A 23,253-nucleotide genomic window follows, 5' to 3' on the forward strand; every position below is an offset into this window, starting at 1 on the left:
TCCGGTTCGCTTCGAAAGTTCCGTCGTCCACTGGTAGCCTCCCAGGGTTGCCCAGGTACCAGACAGCAAAGCAGAGCAAAGCTATGTGCAGTTGAATCAGCAAGAGGAGTAGCCGGAAGACAAAGCAGAAGTAGCAACACGTGCGCAAGGTCAGTGCAAAACCGAAGCGGCCTTCGCGGTCGTAAAAGCTCCAGGTAAAGTACTTGCAGAAGAAAGCGTCGACGGACCAGATAGAGTCCACGGCGAGAAAGAGCAGGAATATTGCGTTGCAAGAGCTCTGGAGGTTCATCATGTGGAAGTAGATGAACCTGTGGCATGAGGTGAGGTCAGACTCTGGTGTTGAAATGGCAACTGCGGTCGCCTCAGGGCTCGGAGCGTGCCGAAGAGTGAATCTCATGAGGAAGGAGCGAGGCTTGGCAGTATCTTTGACGTTCGAAATCTGCGTCCTCCGGGTCACCGCCCAATTGACAGCACGACACAACAATCTGCCACCGCAAACATGGCCACCGCCGCCTCCACAGCGGTCTTCGATACCTTCGAGTTGGTCCAAGCGATCGTCGAATTCCTCCCTACCGCCGACATCGTCGCCTGTCAACCAGTCTGCCACACCTTCAACACCGTCATCAAAGACACACGATCCAACATCATCAAACAAAAGCTCTTCTTGGCCCCGATCTCGAAGACCCTTCTTGACGCAAAAACCTGGACATCAGTCACTGGCATACTACCAAGCTTGACATCGGTCGACCTTGAGAGGGAAACGCCTGGCGACAGTATACGTTTGGTCCTCAACCCAAGGATTCATGCACTAAATGTTGTCATCGACAAACGTGGCTTTGTGCGATTCAACTTCCTCGTTGACGGTCTATTCGACATCCTCAAGCCAGACCACAACCTGGCGAGTGCCTACCTCTGCCAACCGCCGGCTACGGTCGCGATTGACATGATTCGGTCTGTCGCTTTGCACGGCAGACTGGCCTTGCCGATGTTTGAGGTGCCAGGAGTACTTCCTGAGTCTCACATGATGACCGCCGGCAAGACCATCAACAGCCTTCGCGAAACGCTTGAGAACCTGCGTCAAAAGATTCCTGCCGCCATAAGGCTCCATTATGTCCATCTTGTGATGCCCAGAGGGTACTGAGCCTAGGCAAAGAACTCATTTCGAGCCACAGTACAAGCAGAGACCTCTGGGCGTGCTTCTCAAGGCTGGAAGTTCACGATGCGTGGTCACTGAAGCATGGCTGGGATACGGTTGCAGCATCAATGGCAGCGTCGACATGGGAGAGAACGGTACGGTTCAGCAGGCTACATTAGCGAGACCTTGCTCTGAATAGATGTTTGCGATATGCAAGCAAATTCAAACGTGCCGCTTCCTCCTCCATTGACAGCAAAATGGTCAATTCGGTTGGTTCTAGCGGCAGATCCCACCTTGCAGCTCGCTTGACTTGTATGTGCCAATGTCCGTCATGCTACGGAAGTGAAGTCTTACACGTGCATCCTCAGTGCTCACTCCAAATTGCTGGCGGCGAGCGAGGCTGACGTCACTTCACTCTCACGTGCAAAATTTCACCTTAAAGCTTCAACCTCGCAGTCCCAATCTTCCTCCACCACCACCCTCAAATCGTCAACAACAAGAAAACATCATCGACACACACCGCTACGATCTCCAAGATGGAGACATCTTCTCCAGCAGCTACGGCTGTATGGGAGACCGTCGAGCTCGCTCAGATGGTCTTCGAGCACCTGGACCGACCCAAAGACCTTGCACAATGCAAGCAGATATGTCACTGGTTCAATGGCGTACTCAACAGGACAACATCGCAAGCTATTAAGGAGAGACTGTTCCTTGCGCCGAGACTTGACAAGCCAATGCGTGACTGGTGTCTCCCCGGCGGGGGAAAAAAAAAGACGGGACTTCGGACTACCGCAAAACTCGTCGTACTACAATTGTGCAGCTGAGGAGCGGTTGCTTTTTAATCCAGCCCTTCCTGGACTTGAACCCGCATTTGTGTTCGGTTTCACTGTCGATACTAAGCGCCTGCTCGACACCCACAAATCAGCTTCACCGGACAGTGCGTTCGCTCGGGGCTTCGTTTGCCAGCCTCCGTACCCTGTCTACATCATGGCGGACATATATTACATCAAGGAGAGCATGCGACCGAAGTACGAACACTGCTGCAACCACATCCCCGCCGGCCTAACCATTGGAAGCCTTGCTCGAGCATTGTTGCACGTGAAACAGGATCTTGACTCTGATATACCTGACCACCTGATTGTGATTCACGAGCGGGGGAAATGGTGACGTTTCTAACCCTTGCCGGATGTCTAAACTTTCACGAGTCAGACCAGATGGATGGAGGAGCAATGGAAAGCCAGCGGCTTGTAGCGCCGAAGGCGGTTCAGAGAGTCGCTGGAATCGCCGGCATCGAACATGAGCTGGACCTAAAGTGATTAGTGGAAGGGCTAGTGGGCTCTTCGACTCCAGCAAGGACATTGAACGATCGCAGCGCATCGATAGGGACTCAATGGTGTCTGTGAGAATATGCCATCCACAGCCGGAAGAGCATGTATCTCGAGCAAACGATCAAAACAGAATACAACAGCGCGCCTCACAGTACTTGTTGACATCCCAGAGAATTTGCCATCCACCGGCAGACGAGCAGGCGTCTCGAGAATACGACCGAAAACAGAATGCCACAGCGCTGAACACAGTGCTTGATTGCGCCTGTGAGAACCTGCAATGCGCTAGCAGATGAGCAGGCTTCTCGAGCAGGCCAACGAAAGCACAACGCTACAGCGCTCCCATGGTGCCTGATTCTGTCTCGGAGAACTCTGTGCAAAAAGAGGGTTCGGGGGCAGACAACAGACGGGCATACTGTATGTCTCCATCAGAAGCAAAAGTCAAGGCCGTCAGCTACAACATTCGACCTGTGCGAAAAACAATGGATCATCGAGCCCATGCCCTTGTGCTTAGAGGTGTGCACTGCTGTCGGGGCGTTCACATGACAAGCCAAGCTCACCTCCTTCCTAATGGAGATCGAGGATGCTCGCATGACGCACCAGCGCACAAGCAACCGAATTTCGCAACTTTCAGCTTGCGGTTTTCCTCATGCAACCATTTTCAACCACAACCATGGCGCCACAACCAGCCGAAGCCGTCGCCGCCCTGCTGCGCACCGTCGAGATCGTGGAGACGATTGTTGCCTTCTTACCAACAGTGCAAGATATCGTGCGCACCAGCGCTGTTTGCCGCCAGCTCAACGCCATCATCACGCAAACACGCTCACAGACAATCAGGCAGAGACTTTTCTTTGCACCAATGCCACCACCACAGGAGGATCCAGGCGATCTCAGCTATGCTGAGGAAGCTGAGCGTCTGCGCTGTCCGATGGGCTCGCTGCTGACGATCTGGAATTTCGACTATCAATACGCGGCGCTCAATCCTCTGCTCCGGCCGTGCTTCGTCAACGACCGCAGCCGTGTTGTCCTCTTCCGCGTAAACGTCGCACGGCTCTCCAGGATGATCGAGATCGATGAACGCTGGAAAGACACCTTCATCTCCCAACCACCACGCCTCTTCGCCGGTCGCGTTCTCGACGGTGTCACTCGATACACCAATCTGTCTTACCAGACCATCGGCGGGCTTGTCGAGGGATGTGAGATGCTGGCTCAGGAAGTCTTGCTACTCACAGGAGCGGACCTGCTGCTAAATAATGTCTTCGTCTCAGTCGCGGACGCTTTCATACCGAGCTATTAGCGTTGTATCGCGGGTACTGGCGAGTATTGTCATATCGGTACCGTAAGTCTTCTCATGTTTCAGCCGGTGTCTTTGATGAGGAATATTTCACTGACCCTTTCTAGCTGTTTGTCAAGAGACCATGCGTAGATGGGGAGGGGAAGATGGAGATTGGGAGAGCAGAGAATGACAGGGATCGGAGTGTCGGTCGAGCATCTCCGTCGTCGGGGTCCAATGGAAGGTTCTGCAGAGCAGTGAAGGCATCGAAGGCTGTGTAACGTAATGCGAGAGGGATCAATCCAGATGTTGCCACCTCACCCGACATGTGATCGCCAAGCCTGTCTCCTTCCCCATGCGGCAGTGCCACTAAATAGCTTGGCAACCCACTCCTTCCATACAAATTATTCGCTGCTTTGCTTCTGCCAACTCCGCTGCGGAGCACGCCCATCGCTTCCTGCGCGAACATGGCGATATCATCACCCCCACCGAACGGACTCCCGCTCAAGAAGACGACGAGCTCACCAGCAGTCAGCGCCGTCTTCTCGACCACGGAGCTCGTCGAAGCAGTTCTCGAGTACCTTCCCATATTGGACCTCATCCGCTGCAAGGCAGTGAACCGCAAGTTCAACGACGTCGTCACCCAGACCAAGTCGAAAGTCATTAAGCAAAGACTTTTCCTGCTTCCGGTATCAGAGTCATCACCTGTATCCATGAACGTGAACATAAAGACCTGGGAAGACTCTCTCGGTCGCGAAGCCAAGCTGCTTGGAGCACCCAGGGACAGCATGGTGTGTGTCGCACAAGATGGGAAATTGCTTTACCGACCGCATGCAATCCATCCGGCCCTTCCCGTTACTGTTGAGAATGGATGCTCCTACTCCATCCCCATTGACGCCAAAGTTCTCTCCCGGAGGCTAAAAACATGCGAGAGTCTGAAGCGTAGCTCGATTGCCCAGCCACCGTGCTCTGCCACTCTGTACTGCTCCAACAGGTCCACACGTCGGCATAGAGTGGTTGGAGAGACCTTGGACGACTTTTGCAAAGTATATGATAACCTGCTTGCCGAGCTGAACCCCAGGATATTCGTGACGTTCGATTGAGCCCGCAACCACGACCACCGGCTTAACTCACCAGCTCTGAAGAGGTCTACGGCTGTGGACGGGTAAGCCGAACCATCTCTCCCATCGGCAGCAGCACGAAGAAGCTGACCACATTGACAGACGTCTCACCGGCAATCGGCGGAGCAAAGATCGGAATCTTTTACTTGAGGCGTACAGCATGAATTGAAGACGCGAGCATACCGCGAATTGTTTTCGGCAAAAGTCGTCATTGCGTGCAAACAGCAGAGTCGCTCAGCCGTGTTCCTACATCATGGACAGCATAGCTCATCTCAAATATGCCCAAAAATGCAAACCTACATACAAAAACTTTTGGTCCCTCTGCCCACCCACCCAATGCCCGATGGCTCCTTTTTGTCCCTGCACATATCGCTTCGTCCCAAGAACACCTACGCTCATGCAACAAAAAGCCATGGCCGAAACAGCCTCACGGCCCGAATCTCCGCTCGATCTCGCCACCGACCTCTCGAACCATGTTCTCACAGTCGAACACCTCGCTCGCTTCGCCGTATATTCGCACCACGTCCTCAGTCCCGCTGGCTCGGACGAAACACCGGCCGTCCTTATACTTCGCCACGATCTCGTCGATCCGCTCCTGCAGCCCTGCAGGTTTCTCTAATCTCCTCTCTGCTGAGTCGGGCACGGTGACGAAGTCTGCTCGGTTGGCAACACGCTGCTTGCCAAGCTTATTCGGCATATCCGTGTACGTGGCCAGCCATTCGCGGACGGTGTACTCTTTGTGCGCGAGTATCGTTTCGACGAGCAGAAAGTCCGAGATGGCATCGCCGACGGTTTGATTTATCAGATCCGTGAGCGCGCGGAGGGTGGTGAGTGCTTCGAGCTGCGCAGGCGATTCGGGCTGGTGGTTGTGGATGCGCTTGAGCGTTTGCGGGGAGAAGAGCACGGTTCCGTGGCCGTTGGCTTCGAAGTAGACACCGATATCTGAGCGGGCGGCAACATGATGGAGGTGCTTGACGCCGGTGGAGGTGCATTCGCATCTGAGCTTGAGGGTCTGTTCGATGTAGCGGGTCGAGCTGCCGTTGGCATATGCGGTCTGAACGACAGCAATCGTAATCTTGTCTGCTAGGCCTGACTTTTGGACAAGCTCTCCAAGGAAGTTCGCAGCAAGGGTGGCGATGCGGTCACCGTCCAGCAGCCGGAAGATGGAGCCTTCGGTGGTGAAGTAGTAGACGATGCGATCGGCGTCGCCATCAAAAGAGGCCCATCGTTCGTATGGCTTACCGTCAAAGCCGGCTGGGGCACGCTGTTGGGTCTTGACAAAGTCCGCGCCGCAGTCTTTGTTGAGAACCTCTGCGTTCGAGACGTTGTCGTTGACGACACGGATGTCGAGGCCAGACTCTGAGCTAGATGGCAAGTGCTTCAAGAGCTCCTTCAACTTTGGTGCGCCGACACCATTCGCACAGTCCACCGTGACTGATCCGTTGGGTTTGATCCCCTCAATCGCGGTTTTGAAGGCGGAGGCCATCTTGTTGTAGTAGCCTTCTTCCGATACCTCACCGTAAGGATGTGAGGTGTCCTTGGTGTTTGTCGCCTTCACCAGGTAGTGCAGTTGAGGTGTTGTAAGAATGCCATAGTCGACCGAGGTCACGCCAGTTGCGTCCAGCCCAGACTTCAGCGCCCGGACAAGCTCCTCGCCCGACGGCCTTGTATCCCGTGCGAAAATGACGTTGGCCGGCTTCTTCTGGTCTATCCGGACCTCCTTCACCATCCACATGTACGCGTTCTGCGCCTCCTGTTGGTCCTTCGCATTGGCGATGTAGGTCGCGTACTTCTCCCATTCCTGCTCCAGCATCTCGCCCTGCGGATCCACAATCTTGACGCCATTGTCTTCCGCCGGGTTGTGCGATGCCGTGATCATGACACCGATCGTCTGACCGTGGAGTTTCCGCGATCGCAAGCCAGCAAGTATGCCAACGGTCATGGCGACGGAGGGCAGCTTATCGGCCTTCATGCGGAAGCCAGCCGTGCCATAGACGAAATCGGCTCCATCCTTCGGTCTTGGGTACTCTTTGGAGACCTGGAGCACGCCTTGCTCATACTTGCCGTCCGGGTCGAATATGCCAGCGTTGGAGTCGGCCATGTTTGGGGGAGTGGTGGAGGACTGGAAGAAGAAAGACAAGTTCTGCAAAGAAGATGGGCCTGCATGTCACCAAGGTGGGATCGCGTGGGGTGGGGTATTATGCAGTATGCAGGGACGTTTCACGCGCCCGGTTGACGATGCTTTGGTGCCGGAGAGAAGTCCGTCGTCCGAGCCCAGACTAAAGTCGTGACATGGTATGCCAAAAGATCTGGTGGAGTCAGACATCAAACTTCATCTGTATCGCCTTCTTTCAGCAACACCACCTATCATGAAGCCACCATCGACAGCGCTTCTGCGCGCCTTCTCTCCGGCATACACGCAGACTCTACCGTGGTCAGCACGAGGCTGCCTCCTCCAACAGCAACAAACAGCCCCCTTCTCCTCCACCCAGCAGCGAGAAAAGCGCAACCGCGGTGGACAGAAGAAGGACCCCCGAATCAGTAGGCACTGTCCTAGTACATAGCAGAAAACACTGCGCTGATACTCCCGCAGAAATCATCCGCTACCACCTCGGCCACGGCCTCACCCCACGCCCTCTGCGCTTCTCGCGGTAAGCCCGTCTATTGCGGCTCCATCATTCTTCCTCTTATAACAAATGACGCAGAACCCGCTACCTCCGCCACTGGACCATCCACCGCGCCTGGCAACTCCATCAACGCCGCCTGCGCAACGAGCAAGAGCGCACTCTCGAGCGACAGTACAACAGCATGCACGATGCCTGCGAAGCGCTACGGCTGATAGACAACCACGGCTTGACGGCGGAGGATCGAGCGAGGCTGGGAGAGCCGCCGGAGGAGGGGAAAGAGATGGGAAGGTTGTATAGGATAGCGATGTTGAAGAATGGGGTTTGGGATGGCGTGCCGATTGAGTATGGGAAGATACAGACGGATACTCCGCCTAGAGAGGGCTGGAATCATGGGTGGACGAGATGAGGTGGAGAGAAGGCGGAGTATTAGATCGAAGCAATCGCCGACGATGGGTCTATGTCTATGTTCGAGATCCTATGTACACCATACATATGTACCATCAACGCCAGTTAACATGACCGAACTCCTTCGCCTTCAAATCTCCCAGCCTTCTATCCTTTCGCATTCCCGACAGGGTCCTCCAGCAACGCTCTGAACTCCTCCATCACCTCGTCAGCCTGCGACAGCGAGACCATTGATTCCGGGCAGAAAAGCCCGAAATCCAGCTTCCCATCCACGACCGCCATCTCAAGGTCAAGCGAATGCTGAGAACTCACATTAGCACTCTCCCATCCCAGCCGGTACGACATATCTCGCAACGGGGTACTTACCTTGTAAGCATCTGCAATCCCTCCCAGTCCTCTCAATTCATTTGGCGCCTCAGTATTACTCCCCTGAGCCTCAACAACTTCTTTCCTCGCATCCAGCCTCTCATTGTTTAGATCTCTAAGAACCATGCCATCATCCCCCTCGAGTGGCTCATCACTCCGCTCCGGCAGCCGCAGTAAATTCACCGTACAGTCAACCTCCACCCCAGTCCACTGCCTCACCTCCCACAGACCAACCGCACTCTCAGCCATTCCGCCGATTTTCCGCAGATCTTCCTGCACTACTCTCGCCGACTCAAGAAGTCCGGTCTCCAAGGGTGCGCGAACTAGTAAAGGCACAATATTGAACGTCGGCGCAGAGAGCGACTCGAGATCCGGACGGTGCGAGCGGGAGGAGAGGTAGATGCCCAGGACTACATCCTTCGCTTCGTCTTCTGGTGCTCCGTTTTGGGATGTGGTTGAAGTGAGTCCGGCGTATACTTTTGCCCATGCAGCGAACAGTAGTGCTTGCATGCTCAGGCGTTCTTTCCTCAATTTTGTCTCCAGCGCTGCCGCTTGGTGAGACAATGCTGGCTGGAAGATCTCGACTCGCCGCTTTGCGCTGTCGACAGACGGCTGCGGGAGGCGGAGCACGTTGGCTTGTTGGAGATAGCTCGTCCAGAATTCTTTGCGGCTGGCACGAGCATTGACTGTCAGTTGAGGAGCGAGGAAGTCGGTGTATGTTACTGCAGCGGCTGGAAGCTCCGTTTGGGGATAAGACAGAAGTGACTTGAAGTCCTGCATCATCAGCGGAAGGGAGATGGCATCGTAGAGGGCGTGGTGGATCTGGAGGTGAAGAGCAAGGCCGTCGTCATTCTGCTGAGCAAGCATCTGAACCATCGGCTGCACGCTCGAGTTGCGTATGACGTGGTCGTGTTGGAAGCTGTCTGGAGCATCTCGCAGAATGAGTTGCAGTATCGGGATCTCCTCGTCCTGGGTACAGCAAAAGACCGTACGCAAGACTGAGTGCTTGGAAAGCAGTGCGTCCCAGGCCTGCTGGATCTGCCCAAGGCTCACGTCCACTTTAAGATTGTACTTGAACGTCGGATAGAAAAGCCGACCGCCTGTCTTGTGCCACATGCTGAGCATGTACACTTGCCCGGCAGTCGCCGGCAGTACGTGGTCGATGTTGTCGATGGCGATGTTCGCTTCGTCCGCAATCCTTTCAATATCGAAGTGGCCAATGGCTTGCTTGATGATCTCTCCGGCGGACTTCTCTGGTGTCTCAGCTGGCTGCTGTGCATTCTTGGCTGTCACAGCAGCAGTGATGCCAGCGGCGTTCTTCACACGCAGTAGCTCGCTGACGCTGATGTTGACGTTTTGTTTCCGAAGCAGGCCTGCGACTTTGATGGCGGAAATGGAGTCAATGCCGATGCTCTCGATGCTTGAACCAGCGTCCAGCTGGTCGAATGGTACCTTCGAGACCTGTGCCAGTGCTTCTAGTATTGTGCGCACCATCGCTGGATCGCCGACGGGCGTGTCTGCATTTTCCAGTACCGTTTCAGTGTGTTGCTCTGTAGTCGTCGCAGTGTCCCTCAATGTGAACGGCTTGAGACCACATATCGACGCTCTGCCGTCCTTGAAGCCCACAGTAGGCTTGTTCGAAGCCTCAACGATTGCTTCTAGGATCTGTTCCATCTCGGCTAGCAGACGTTCTGTCTCTCCTTCGTTCAAGACATCGTCCTTGCAGGCTGCTCGCATGACAAAAGACTGCCCGGCATCCTCCATCTCCACCGCCACAGGATACTCAATATCGGAGCTCCCACTGGCCGACTCGTACAGCGGCGCAGCAAGCATCTTCCTCGGCGTCGGTCTCTTCTGGAAGATGAAAAGCGTATCGAACAGCCCACCACTCTGCAGACCTTGCGTCGTACCTGTAGCAGCCGCTTGGATCGTCCGCAATGGAGTCCTCTGATACGGCCGCATCTCAGTAATTGTTTTCTGCATGTACCGCAGCATCTCCGCTCGAGTACCATGTAGAGAGGAGCGTACGGCAACGGTATTCATGGTCGGGAACATGATCTCATCGGCTTGATCGGAATCTCTGCAAGCTAACACGATGCCGAAGAGCACTTCCGTGCTTTGGGTGTGATGGGCGAGGGCCAGGGCCCAACAGGTCTGCGCCAGAGCTTGCATGGAGACGCTGGAAGAACTGCAGAAGTCACGGATGGTGGTTGCTGACGTTCTGCATTTCCTCTCTGCTCGGTGGACGGCGCCGGTGACCCCGTTCCACGACTTGCGAGGAAATGGTTGATTGTTCGTGCCAGATAAGAAACCGGACCAGAATCGCTGTGCATCGGCAGTGTTTCCAGCAAGAGACGCTTCAACAATCTCATCGCTGGCAGGACGCAGAGAGTAAGCGTTGTGGTAGGCTCGTTTGACGTCCTCGTGTATCAGTGCCAGGCTGTGTCCATCGTACTGGGCATGCGCAATCGAGAGCATGATGTAACGTTCGGTTCCTGTTCTGAGGAAAGTCAAGCGGAGAGGTGACACTGTCTGGATTTTGTTGGAAACCTCTCGTCTGATCTGCTCGAACGCATCGTCAAGCGAGTCGATGTCGTCGACGTGCAGCTCGGCGAATCGTAGCTGATGCTTTCGGTGCACCACTTGCGCGTATACGGCGTCGATATTGGGGTCCGTGATCTCAGCGAACGATGTCCGTAGTACTGGTGAGCCATCCACGACAGTCTGCCATGCGGCTTTGAGCCTCTCGAGATCGACGTGCTCCCTCAACTTCATCACATCATGATTGAAGTATTCCCGCAGCTTGGAGCGGAGCATGTCAGCGACCAGGCCTTCCTGTTGAGAAGTAGCTGGCAGAATTCTCTCAATATTTGTTGCATCTCGAAGGTGCGGCAACATCTTAGCCTGGAGTTGTGCCTCCAGTTCTCTGAACCTTTTCTCGCCGATGCTGATCTCTCCGTTGGTGCTGCCGGCTTGAACCATCTCCAGCATCTTTGGAATCGTCTGAGCCTGTAGTATCTTGCTCACAGGAAGCGACAGGCCCGCTCTTTTAAGCTGAGAGGATAGCTTGACTGCATCGATGCTATCTAAGCCAAGAGCGAAGATAGTCGTGTGTTCGTCGATGCCGCTGGCTTCAGCACCGCCAATTTTCGCGGCAGCGTTGCGAATCAGTTCTGCCTGCTCAGTCCATTGGAAGTCGTTGGCGCCATCGGAATGGGTTGACAGATGGCCGTTGAGGCGCTGGTTCTGATGTCTTGTGCCTGCAGTGATGCCGAACTCGTCGCGTATGGACTTACTGCTTGACATGCTTCCGAGCACAGTCTCGAAGTCGCTGCAAAGGTGTTCAAGTTGGGCTTGGTCGAAATATGCACCCTTTGCCAAGAAGGTCGCCGTAACAGCACCGTCGTCCTGCATCTCGACTTCGCAGGCCAAGGGATACTCCGGCCGAAGGTCAGTTGGCAGCGGCTGGAGTAAGTTTCTTAATTCGGATTGGATCGACTGATCTTGATGCTGGAAAACGAACAGCACATCGAACATGGGGTCGGCTGGGTCTTCGCAGCACCACTTGCGAATGTCACGTAGGGACGTATGCTGGTACGGGAGCATCTCGACGTTCGTCTGATGGCGCTGTTGGGTGTACTCCGATAATGTTGATGATGGACTGATCTTGAGAGCTTGCGGGAGCGTGTTGAACATCGGACCCATCACTCTGTCTGCCCCTTCAAAGTCTATCGAGCGGCCTGACACAACCATGCCGTAGGTCTGAGCGGAAGGGACATGTATTCGCAGAGCGACTTCAAAACATGCTTGAACAATAGCTTGATGCGAAACACCGAGCCGCTTCCGAGCCATCTCAATTTGCGTGACATTGTCCAGGCTCAGCCGCACGAGCGAGCGATCGTCGTGTTGTGGTCCAGATGTTGTGGGTAGAAGCGAGTACCTGCTACCTTCGAGATACTTGGTCCAGAATGGTTTGCCGTTGACAGCACGAAGCGGGCCATATGGGAGTGCTGCAGCGAAGCTTGGAATGTCGTCGATTGCTATTTTGTCATCGTAAAGTCTTGCCAGCTGGTCGAGCATAAGTTCAAATGAGATGCCGTCGTAGAGAGCGTGATGCATGTGCACGGCCAGAATGGAACGGTCTGGAAAATCAGCAACGACGGCTTCCCAGGGGCGAGCGAGGCCATTCTGATTCGTCGCCAACCACTCCCGCTTCAACTCCGCAAGGACACTCTCGATGCTGCCATCGCCATAGGATTGCCGTGACACTGGTGGGCTGTCGTACTGCTTCATTACGGCCTGAGCGTAGCCCTCTCCAGTCTCGAAGAAGTGAGTCCGCAGCACTTGTGTGCTGTCAACAACCCTCCGCAAAGCGACCAGTAGTCGTTGCGTGTCGAGGGCAGTGACATCGTAGTAGAAGTGGTTGAGATACGGTTGTTCGTCGTCTCGTAAGCTTTCGAAGACAAGACCCTGCTGAAGAGTGGTCAATGGTAACACAGCTTCCAGGTCGTTGGGCATGACATTGAGGACTTGCGACGCAGTACCTCGATGTCGTTGAGAGAAGGCTGCTATTGTAAGCTTCGCCTGGTCCACTGAAGTAGCGTCTGTGTCACTACCGGCTTCTTTGGTCAGAGCATTGCTTAGGTGCGACAACACAGGGTTTCTCATGACGGTGGCCACATTTGCTCTGCCAAACCCACTACGCTTCAGAAGGTTGGCGAAGGGTATGGCAGAAACTGAAGACAGTCCCATTGAGAATGTGTTTGATTGCGGAGAGACTTCACCAAGGTCGGTTTTGAGCATCGTTTGCAGTGCTTCACTGATTTTGAATTCCGCCTCTGTCAACGCGCGGTCGCTGCCATCAAAGCCTTGAAGACTTTGAAGTTCCTGAGGTGAGCAAGATTGGAACAACTCGATGAGCTGTTTGGTGTTCACCTTGTTGTTCGAGGTCAAAGGCAGGAAGTCGATAGGAAGGATGGTAGGAACCATGTATCCCGGCAATTGCTTCTCGCAAGCCTCCTTCGCCGTGCGTACACGAGCTGCTTCGTCTTCTGTTCGGGCGAATGAAGGCTTTTGCGAACGCCCGGTGGCATTGGTGGTGATGAACGAAACCAAGACTTGCTTCCCAGTTCCTTCTGCCTTGACAACATCTGAGACGACATGCTTGATAGCGTTGTCTGATCCTTTGATGACATTGTCGACCTCGGAGACTTCAAGGCGCTGACCTCTCAGCTTGGTTTGCGAGTCCTTGCGTCCAATGATCAGGAATGAGCCATCGGCCAGCATCCGAACAAGATCACCAGTGCGATACAGCGTACATCTGAGTCTTTCGGAATAGGGAAATTGTGATGCTGTCAGCTCTTCACGGTTGACGTAGCCCTTCCCGACGAGTTTGCCAGAGACGCAGAGCTCGCCGACCGCTCCTATGAATACAGGCTCGTCACTGTCCGGCTGCAGAACGTATGCGCCCACGTTGTCGAATTGTCGACCAATGTTGGCTGGCTTGGCATCTGTATCGATGAAACGGTTCATGGTGACCCCAATGGTGGCTTCTGTGGGTCCATATCCGTTGCAAATTGTTCTCTTCAGGCCCCAAGTTTGGACTATGTCCTGGTGTAGAGGCTCGCCTCCGGTGATGAACACCCCATCCCAGAGACTCGGTACGTCGTCAGGGTGCACCAGTCGGGCTAAAGAGGGTGTGAGGTCGATGTGAGTGATGCCGAATCGGTGGATGAAGCCAGGAATGTCTTCTAAGACCAAGTCTCTCGGAGCGCCGACCACCGTAATTCCAACGCTCCAGCTCCAAAACTGCTCGAGTACCATGACATCGAACCAGTAGCTGGCGAACTGTAGCCATCTAGACCGGGTTGTCCAGCGTCCGGCAAACAGGCGCTGGAACGACATCATGGCCTGGACGGCATTTTCATGCGTGATCTCGCAGCCCTTCGGCGTCCCAGTTGTGCCGCTTGTGTAAAGACAGTAGCAGGTGTCTGCTCGGGTCAAGCCACCGATCTCAATTACCCTTGCAGGTAGGGTCTGAAGGAGCTTCTCACCCAAGCCAATGCAGTGGACACCGAATTCCGTCGAGGTTGAGTAACTGCTTCCCGAAAGTAACAGCAAACGGGCTCCAGAGTCCTTCAGAATGAACTCCTGTCGACTGGAGGGCAGTTCCGGATCCAGTGCCAGGAACGCACAGCCGGCTTTGAGAATACCCAAGAAAGCGAAGGAAGCCTCCGGACACTTATCCATGCGAACGGCGACAACACTGTGCGGTGGAATGCCAGCGCGGTGAATAAGGTGCGCAACCTGGTTTCCACGCTTTTCAAGTTCGGCGTAAGTCCATTTTCTGGAGGCTTTGGCTTTTTCATCCTGCGTAACAAACTCAAGAGCGATGCGATCAGGGTGTTCGACTGCTGTGTGCTCGAACAAGCCATGCAAGTGGCTGGCGGGCGCCGGCAAGGCCTCGTACGGAGCTGGACTGATGGCGTGGAGATCGGCGTTATTGATAGAACGTCCCTGGACGATAGTGATCATGATCTGCTCGAATTGCCGAAGAAACAGGCTGGCATGCTCTTCCGGTAAGCGGGCGGTATCGAAGGTCAGGCGTGTGTTTACCTGACCTGTTGACGTGACCTCAAGTTCCAACGAGACAGCGTAGTCCACGCCTGCGGTTTCCCTCACCACGGGCCATTCCAGGCCAGTGCTACCTGCCGCTGCTTTCTGATAAACGAAAACAGTATCAAAGAGTTGCTGCCCAGAGTACCCGCCGTGGCGTTGTATCTCCGTCAGAGGACGGAAGCGGTGACGATACGCGTGGGCATTAAACGAAACCATATCATGCAGGACTTCATGTGGATGGCGATTTGTTTGAACTGGCACAGGTATTGTGGTGATGCTTGGGAATGCCACGTGCGCCGCATTAGTGGATGGTTGGCCAGAGATGACTGTGCCGAACATGACATTGGAGTCACCTGTGTATGCAGCCAGCAGACTTGCCCATGCTGTCTGTCCAAGCGCTTGAGTCGTCGCATGGTTCTGACGACAGAATTCTTCGAGCGATGTCTCGGAGAGCTGAAGAGTATGCGTCGCGACTTGGAGCTTGCCCTGCTTGACGAGCGTTGGCGCCAGGTTTGGAAAGGCCGAGATGCTGTTCTACGTTAGCAAGCATTGAATGTAATCACTAAGAGGTAAGTCCTCACCTTGTATCTTGCAAAGCATCGGTCCAAAAACGAGCAGCAGACCCATCTTTGTCGGTTTCAGCATCCAGGATCTTCGACAACACCTCATCGATCCCCTGCAGTCGACCGAGCTTCGCACTTTCGAAGGCTCTACCAAAGTCAGAAAGGATGAGTTGAAGCCCATCTGCATCATACAAAGCATGGTGCAGCGATAAGACCATCGAGTCTTCTCCGCCACTGGACTGGAAAGAAATACACCAAGGCTGTGTAGACATGTTTTGCATTACATGTTGTGAAGCTTCCAGCTCAATCGTTTCCGGCGCTTGGTTGTTCTTCACTTTGCGGATAGGGACCGAGCTGGATTGTGGTTTCGTGATCGACATGGCGGAGAAGGAGGCGGACTCTTGGACTTGGTGGAAGCCCATGCGCAGAACTTGGTGCCTTTCAATAACAATACTCCAAGCTCGACGTACTTCCTCTCGAGTGACGCTCCCGGGAAGGCGGAACCAAACGTGATTGACATAGAGTTGACCATCTGTGTGGTAGGATTGCGATGTCATGCCGGTCTGTGCTGCGGTGGTAGGACGAACAGCTTCAATGTCCTGGTCGGCGACCTCCATCGCCCGTAGAACTGTGGGTCGATACTGCTTGTCGAACGTCTCGAAGTCGAACGCGGATGGGGTTACTGGTGAAGTAGCTTTCTTCTTGTTGGCAACGACAGCAAGAGCATGTGGAGTCAAGGCTTCCATTACATCCGTAGCATCCACATTGATGCCGGAGCCCCTCAGTCGCGAGGCGACTTGGGCCGCGTTCAGGCTGTCGAGACCGATGTGATACATGGATGTATTTCCTTGAATGCTGGCTTTGTCAATTCCTGCAAGCTGAGCAAAGGCATCTCTGATGATTTCTTCGAGCTCAGACAGGTCATCTTTGGAAACGCTATCGTTATGGCTGTGAGCCGTGCCGTTGGCCATCTCAGTAGGCCTGAGCAGTCTAGGCAAGGTTGTGTGTTCTGAGCCCCGCGAAAGGTCGGGGATACTGTACGGAGATACCAGGCAGGACTCCAATAGTTGGATGAAGAGGTCGAGGATGGCACCCGTCTCTGACTGAGAGATGCTCTCGTCCGGAACATGAAGCGAAATGTTATAATCACCCGCCACCGGCTCTACCTCAAGCACCAAAGGCAGGTCCATCATGCCAGTCTCCCCTGTCATTGTCCAAATACCTTGGTCCAGCTGACGATGCTCTGGTTGCACCAGCAGCAGCGCATTGAACAGACGCCTCCCCGGATCTTTAGACAGCGCCTGTATCTGCCGTAGAGGCGTGAGCTGGAAGTCAAGCGCTTCAGTATTGTGTTGATGCAACAGTCGTGTCGTCTCCAAGTAGCTGAGCGGACGTTTCAACTCAACTCTCACGGGTAGCGTGTTGAATGTGGGTGCAACGAGTCGCTCGATGCCTTCCACGGGCACTGTTCTCCCGCTCATCACGTTGCCGAAGCAGATGTCACGAGTGTCCTGGCAGATCATCAGGGTGGCAGCAAATGCGGTCTGGAGGACTGCAAGTTGGCTGAGGGAGTATCTCTTGCAGTATGAGGCGACTCTGCTTTCCATGGTGGCAAACTTTCTTTGCACAGTAACCGACCCGGCCGTCGCGCTGGAGCTTGAGAATGGGTTTGGGCTGAAGTTGCGAAGATGCTTCGACCAGAATGACTTTGCGTCATCGTTCCAATCAGTTCTGTGCCTTTGAGCCTCCAGCAAGAACGGTTTGAAGTCGACCGAGGTGAGCAGCGACTCCTCCTTGTATAAGCACTCCACCTCACTTAGCAACAGGGACATTGAGATCCCGTCGTATATCGCATGATGCATATGTAGCGTCAACGTGCACTGTTCGGTACCCTCGGAAACTTGCAGGCGAAATGGTTTGGCGAAGTCGACCACTGGCTGGTCATCGTCATGACCATTACGATCTTCCAGTGGCCAACCCTTGCCTGCTGAGAAGCCGCCTGGATCCCCTTTCAGCACGACCTGAATATACGGATGCCATTTTTCCTCAGTCGGCAAGAAGGTAGTTCTCAGTATCGGATGCCGTGCAACCATATCATCCCAACACCGCTTCAGCCGTGAAAGGTTGCCATAAACCCTGAAAGAGGTAGAGTTGCAATACGCCTGTCCGGACCGCGAAGCACCAGTCGCGAGCATGGCTTCCTGAAGCGGCGTGCAAGGGAGAACAGCTTCGATCTCATCCGAACTTGCTTCCAATGTGTCGTGGGCCATCTGAATCAGCTCTCGGGGCAGGAGAGGCGATTCATCGGATGCCCTGTCCTGTCTAGTTTGATCGATTTGGCTGAAGAGTCCTTGAGCCAGCCGTGAAACACTAGGCGTGCGTAAGATCTGGCTGACCTGTACGTTGCTCTCCAACCGGTGATTGAGCAGTTTGGCGAATGAGATTGCTGTCAGTGAGTTGAGCCCCAGAGCAAAGAAAGAGTCGTTCAACGTGATGTTCTTGACGGGGATGCGAAGCACTTCCGCGAGTGCTGCTCCGATCTGCTGTTCGAGGTGAGCGCCATTCTCTGCTAAAGCAGCATTGTCATCAGTGTGACCACTCTGGCTTCTAGGCGACTTGGTATGCTCCAGTAAGGTATTCAGGAACCGGCGATCGAGCTTGCCCTGTGAAGTCAGAGGCAGACGTGTGACTGGCACGATCTGGCTTGGAACCATATACGCCGGCACAGCTGCCTCAAGAAGTTGAAACAGCTCGTCAATCCTTTCGCCATCGATATCCATCGCAGCCGTCGGAGCTGCATCAGATGCCTCTGCGCCTTCGAGGATGACGAACGTGGCAAGAGATTGCTCCTTCGAGCTCTGACCAGCGACAATAGTCGTACAATCTCGTACTTGCGAATGCTGCATGAGAAGAGCATTGATCTCCTTGAGCTCAATCCGGTTACCTCTCACTTTGACTTGATCATCAGACCTCCCGCAAGAGAGCAACGACCCATCAGGCAGAAGACGGCCCATATCACCACTCCGGTACAGACGGCCGTATTTAGGATGATCGATGATGCTTTCAGCGTTCAAGTCATCCCTGCCAACGTAGCCCCGAAAGACCTGTTCACCACCGAGAGCTATCTCGCCAACAGCGCCAGCCGGGAGGATGTTGAACGCTTTGCCAGGTGAAATGACGAAGGCTGAAGTATTTCGAAGCGGTGGGCCGATTTTGCCGAGAGAGTCGTCTGTCGCCATGTGCATGTTGACAGTACAGATGTTGGTGGTCTCTGAAGGTCCGTAGCCTTGATGCAACAAGCCCTTGCCTGCCCAACGCTGATGCACGAGGTCTGTGACACCTTCGCCTGAGGTGACAAGGAAGCGGACGCTGGGAACGTTGGATGGATCGATGAGAGCGGCGACGGTTGGCGTCATCGAAAGATGGGTGATTTTGAGTGCTCGTATGCTTGCTTCGAGGTCCGAGAACATGTCGTCCTTGCGAGCAGACACTAGGCACATCCCAGTGTGGAAAGAAAAGAAGATCTCAAAGACGCTTACGTCGAACGCTTGAGAGCAGGCTTGTAGCAGTTTGTCGCCGGGTTGGACGTCGTAGAGCTCCGACAAAACTTCGAGGTTGCTGAGGAGGTTTCCTGCTGTGACGGACACACCTTTCGGCTGGCCAGTACTCCCACTTGTGAAGACAGTATAGGCGACGTCTTCGTTCCGAATGCACGGTGGTTCTTCCACCTCTCGCTCTGACGTGAAGTCTAGCTCATTGATGTTGATGATGTGTGGACCGAAGGCTTCAAAGGCAGTAGCAGAGTCGCTGTCGCAAATGCACATCTTGACCTGACTCTGCTCAAGTATTGATGCAATTCTCCGGGATGGCGTGTCCGGCAGAAGAGGCAAGTACCCGCATCCAGCTCTGATAGTTGCAATGATAGCCAGATAGAGATTGACTGACTTCTCCATGCAGATGCACAGCAGCTCACCAGGTAGTGCTCCAAGTGAGCGGAATTGGTTTGCAAGGGCAGTAGAACTGGCGTCTAGCTCTTCGTAGCTGAGAGTCTGCATATCTGGTCCATGGTCGGTAATGCTTGTGGCGAAGCGCAGAGCAGGAGCGGAAGGTATGTTCTGAGCAAATGATCGTAGGTTACTGAGTAGACCTCCACGCGGCACGCAACTTGACGGATGTGGGTTGGACTTGGATAGTAGATTGCTTGGCATGCGGCTGCCCAGGTCCTTGACTGGGCTATCAGGAGACGCGACGATTATCTGTACGATCGCATCCAGCTGCTGGAGAAAAACCTGGACCTGTTCGCTCGAGATCATGCTTTCCTCATAGGTCAATTTCGCTTGGATAACATCTTGTATGGGAGCCACTTCCAAAACGAAGCTGAACTCATGTCGGTCCACGGAGTCGACTTCTTGAAGAGAGGCGTGATCATCGTGCTGTGAAATTGTGCTCTCTTGCCATAGGAACAATGTATCGAACAGTCTCGACCCTGGCGCTGTTCCAACGGCACTCTTGATCTCAGCCAGTGGTATGAGTCCATGACTCTGCACTGCACGGTTCTGCTGCTGGATCGATAGCAGAAGGTCCGAGCACGTCAGCGAGGTGAAAATATCCACTCGAGACGGTAGCGTCATCAAGCAAGGCCCGACAATCCGATCGATATCGTCGATAGGCAGGTGGCGGCCAGAGTAGACAACGCCATATGTGACATCTGTGCTGCCCGTCAAGCAGCCGAGAAGGTATGTCATGGCGGCCTGGAAAACGACAGCAGGAGTGCATCCTAGATCTTGCGCTTTGTCCCGGACTGTCGAGGCATCCGAGGTGAGACTCTGCCATGCTGTCCGTTCTTGCTGCTTTGCAACCTGCTTCCCGTTCATGTGCGGAAACAAGGTTGGACTGAAGTCTCCCAGATGACCCTTCCAGAAGTCAAGGTCGTCGGTGTGGACTCTTGATCTGATGTGTCGAAGAGACTGCTCAGACACTAGGGCGTGCGAGGGCGGAGGATCGATCTTGCCACCTCTCAGGAGCAAGCAAAGATCGTTTCGAAGGACATCCATTGACCATTGGTCATAGAGCGAGTGGTGTATAGCGAGTCCGAATCGTATTCCATCGCCCTCAACTAGCACCTGGAAGCTGCTAGGATGAAGTAGCTCAGATTCATCCTTGATCCGGAAATCGTTGTCGAATTTGTCAACATGTCGAATCTGCCACGGCTGCGATTCTTTCCAGACAATGACAGCATGAGTCGTCACAAAGCCGTGGACCGCCACGAAGCCCGCCTTAAGAAGGCTGTGCTGCTGAAGCAGGCTGCGTAAGGACTTTTCGACTGTCTCTGGCGAGCATACGAAAGGTACGGCCAGCTCAACCCAGTTGCAGTAGAGCCGTTCGTCTCGCAGAGTCTCACTCAACATTGCAGACTGGACTGGCGAGGCGGGAAATACGTCGTCAACAAGACTCATGTTGATGTTCGACTGCTCCTGCACTGCGTCTCGAAGCTCCTTACCTTCATCCGAAACAGACTGGATGACCTCTTGTACGTCAGAGTCCCGTTCAAGATCGGTAAGCAGTGTGTCAATGTTTCTCACGGTGCGACAGCCGAGCAGCTCGACCGCGTTAGGCTGAGCAAAGCCTGCCTTCTTCAATTGCGAAGCCAAGTGTATCGATGACAGTGAGTCCAGTGGTAGTGATGTCTGAGCGGTCAGCGAGGTCTGCAGTACTGCTGATGCCACATCGGTGATCCGCTCCAGGCGTGGGTTTGTATCTCCCTCTGGCGCAGCGGACGCTTTTTTCTTCTGAGCGTAGACATCATGTAGCTGTTTTCGATTTGCCTTTCCAGAATCAAGATATGGAAGCTGCTCAAGAATCACGACATCTGCTGGGACCATGAATGCCGGAAGCCACTCACGGCAAACCCTCAGCACCTCGTCTGGCGTCAAATCATCCCCGGAAACACAGAAGACGACTAGTGCTCCGTCGATGACATCCGCAACGACCGTCTGACAGCCGGGTGTCTTCGACGCAGCATATTCGATCTCCCCGAGCTCGATTCTTTGACCTACGAACAGAAGGGCGAAAGGTTTAGCGAATGTCTCAGACTTGTTAGGGTTTTGCCCATAGGTTTCGTACCTCGCAGCTTGACTTGACCGCCAGAAATCCGTCCAAGACACTCCAGCACGCCACTATCAGTCACCCTCGCTCGGTCTCCCGTGCGGTATAGACGACCGTATTCCGGATGCACGAAGAACGAGGCTTCAGTCTGTTCGGGACGATTCAAGTAACAGCCAGCGAGCTGGTATCCACCCACTGCCAGCTCTCCTTCTTCGCCTAGTGGAAGTACATCGCAGCCTTCACTCGCTGACTCTTCCTCCGACGCCGCCGGAATGATGAACGCAGAGACGGTGTCCAGAGGAATGCCGATGTTCCGTACCGACATGTCTTTTGAGAGTGCCGTCTGCAGGGTGCAGTGTATCGTTGCCTCCGTTGGTCCGTACATGCCGTATAGGATCGAGGGCTCATCCGCGGAACCGCCGAAGTTCTCAACTACGTCCTGTTTGAGCATTTCACCGATCGTCAGCAGTAGTTTGAGATCGGGTACATTCTGCCTGATCCGCAGCAGACTGCTAGCGACTGAAGGTGTGAGCTCCGCGGCGTCGACTCTCATCTCATTGATGAATCCTGGCAGATCTGTCAAAAGCTTTCGCCGTACACCGCAGATCAAAGTTGAGCCCCTGTACAAAGGGAAGAAGATCTCGAAGACGGAGACGTCGAAAGTTGGGCTTGCAAACTGCAAGAAGCGGGAGAATGCTGGTATGTGTGGCTCATGTGCGAGTAAAGCTTGGGTGGCCGCAGAATGTGAGATGAGGACGCCTTTAGGTAGACCGGTGCTTCCGCTGGTGTACATTACGTAGGCTGGATGTGACGTATCGACGGCGGGTGTAGGTGGTTGTTGCTCGACTTCAAAGCGGTCGGCATCTAGTACTAGCACAGTGACACCATCCAGAGCTGGCACCTTGTGCTGAAGTTGTGGCGTTGTGAGAACCACCTGCGCTCCGACGTCTTCACAGATAAACCGGAATCGCTCTTCCGGTGCATCGACTGGGATTGGACAGAATGCTGCTCCAGCCTTGAGAATGGCCAGTTCCGCGATGTAGAGCGATGGACTCTGTTCGATGAGCAGCGGCACGATGAATCTTGAGTTGCCGGCGCTTGGAGAGTTTTCCCATATTGCCCACAGTCGGTATGCAAGGCCATTCGAGCGCTCGTGGAGCTCTCTGTAGGTCAGACGGTCATGTGCGTCGTCAATAGACAGGTACTCGATGGCTACCTCGTCCGCAGTCTCGTTTGCCACAAGGTCGTGTAGTAATGCTGGTCCTGGTATCTTTCGAGGAGGGTGATTGAGTATCGACATCTGGCTCTCCATCTTGTGTAGAAGACAACAACACCAACACGTTGAAGGCGCTCAGCTTCTTCGGTTGAGGTGGTGTATGGCTTCTCGCAGAGACAGCGATAGCCCGCCTTCCTTACTCTCTCTCACGGCGGGTAATGCCGGGTTCGGACTCGCGGTGGCCGTACCGAAGCAGTCATGGGGATCAAAAGCAATCTGCCAGCGATACCGCCGAAGCACTCGTGATGATGACTAAATGGGTGTAGCCTTAGATCTCACTACACCTCGTGAATGTTGAAGTCGTCTTTCATGTGACGAATGCACGAAAGAGGCATGGCGTCGATCGTCATCCCTGTCGATATCTTTGCTTATGATCACGACGCGACACGACTTTATCTGGTTGTTCGCATCAACACGGCAAATATGGCCAACACTGAGC

The 23,253-nt window shown here is 54.2% G+C and overlaps 5 protein-coding genes across 5 annotated transcripts; 3 read left to right on the forward strand and 2 right to left on the reverse strand.

Annotated features, from left to right (window-relative positions):
* Positions 1-499: 499 nt before the first annotated feature.
* Positions 500-1,141, forward strand: LTR77_005859 (uncharacterized protein; the record flags this gene model as incomplete). Its single annotated transcript, XM_064803102.1, has 1 exon — positions 500-1,141. One exon carries the CDS (start codon positions 500-502, stop codon positions 1,139-1,141), a length of 642 nt encoding a protein of 213 aa, XP_064659227.1.
* A 1,992-nt stretch (positions 1,142-3,133) lies between these two features.
* Positions 3,134-3,757, forward strand: LTR77_005860 (uncharacterized protein; the record flags this gene model as incomplete). Its single annotated transcript, XM_064803103.1, has 1 exon — positions 3,134-3,757. One exon carries the CDS (start codon positions 3,134-3,136, stop codon positions 3,755-3,757), a length of 624 nt encoding a protein of 207 aa, XP_064659228.1.
* Positions 3,758-4,200: 443 nt separating this feature from the next.
* Positions 4,201-4,745, forward strand: LTR77_005861 (uncharacterized protein; the record flags this gene model as incomplete). The annotated part of the gene is made up of 2 exons (XM_064803104.1): positions 4,201-4,524; positions 4,728-4,745. 2 exons carry the CDS (start codon positions 4,201-4,203, stop codon positions 4,743-4,745), a joined length of 342 nt encoding a protein of 113 aa, XP_064659229.1.
* A 536-nt stretch (positions 4,746-5,281) lies between these two features.
* On the reverse strand, positions 5,282-6,955 carry PCM1 (Phosphoacetylglucosamine Mutase; the record flags this gene model as incomplete). The annotated part of the gene is made up of 1 exon (XM_064803105.1): positions 5,282-6,955. One exon carries the CDS (start codon positions 6,953-6,955, stop codon positions 5,282-5,284), a length of 1,674 nt encoding a protein of 557 aa, XP_064659230.1.
* Positions 6,956-8,033: 1,078 nt separating this feature from the next.
* Positions 8,034-22,850, reverse strand: LTR77_005863 (uncharacterized protein; the record flags this gene model as incomplete). The annotated part of the gene is made up of 3 exons (XM_064803106.1): positions 8,034-15,399; positions 15,452-21,485; positions 21,557-22,850. 3 exons carry the CDS (start codon positions 22,848-22,850, stop codon positions 8,034-8,036), a joined length of 14,694 nt encoding a protein of 4,897 aa, XP_064659231.1.
* Positions 22,851-23,253: the final 403 nt, after the last annotated feature.

The sequence above is a fragment of the Saxophila tyrrhenica genome, assembly GCF_035928015.1.
Source record: "Saxophila tyrrhenica strain CCFEE 5935 chromosome Unknown scaffold_8, whole genome shotgun sequence".
NCBI lineage: Eukaryota > Fungi > Ascomycota > Dothideomycetes > Mycosphaerellales > Extremaceae > Saxophila > Saxophila tyrrhenica.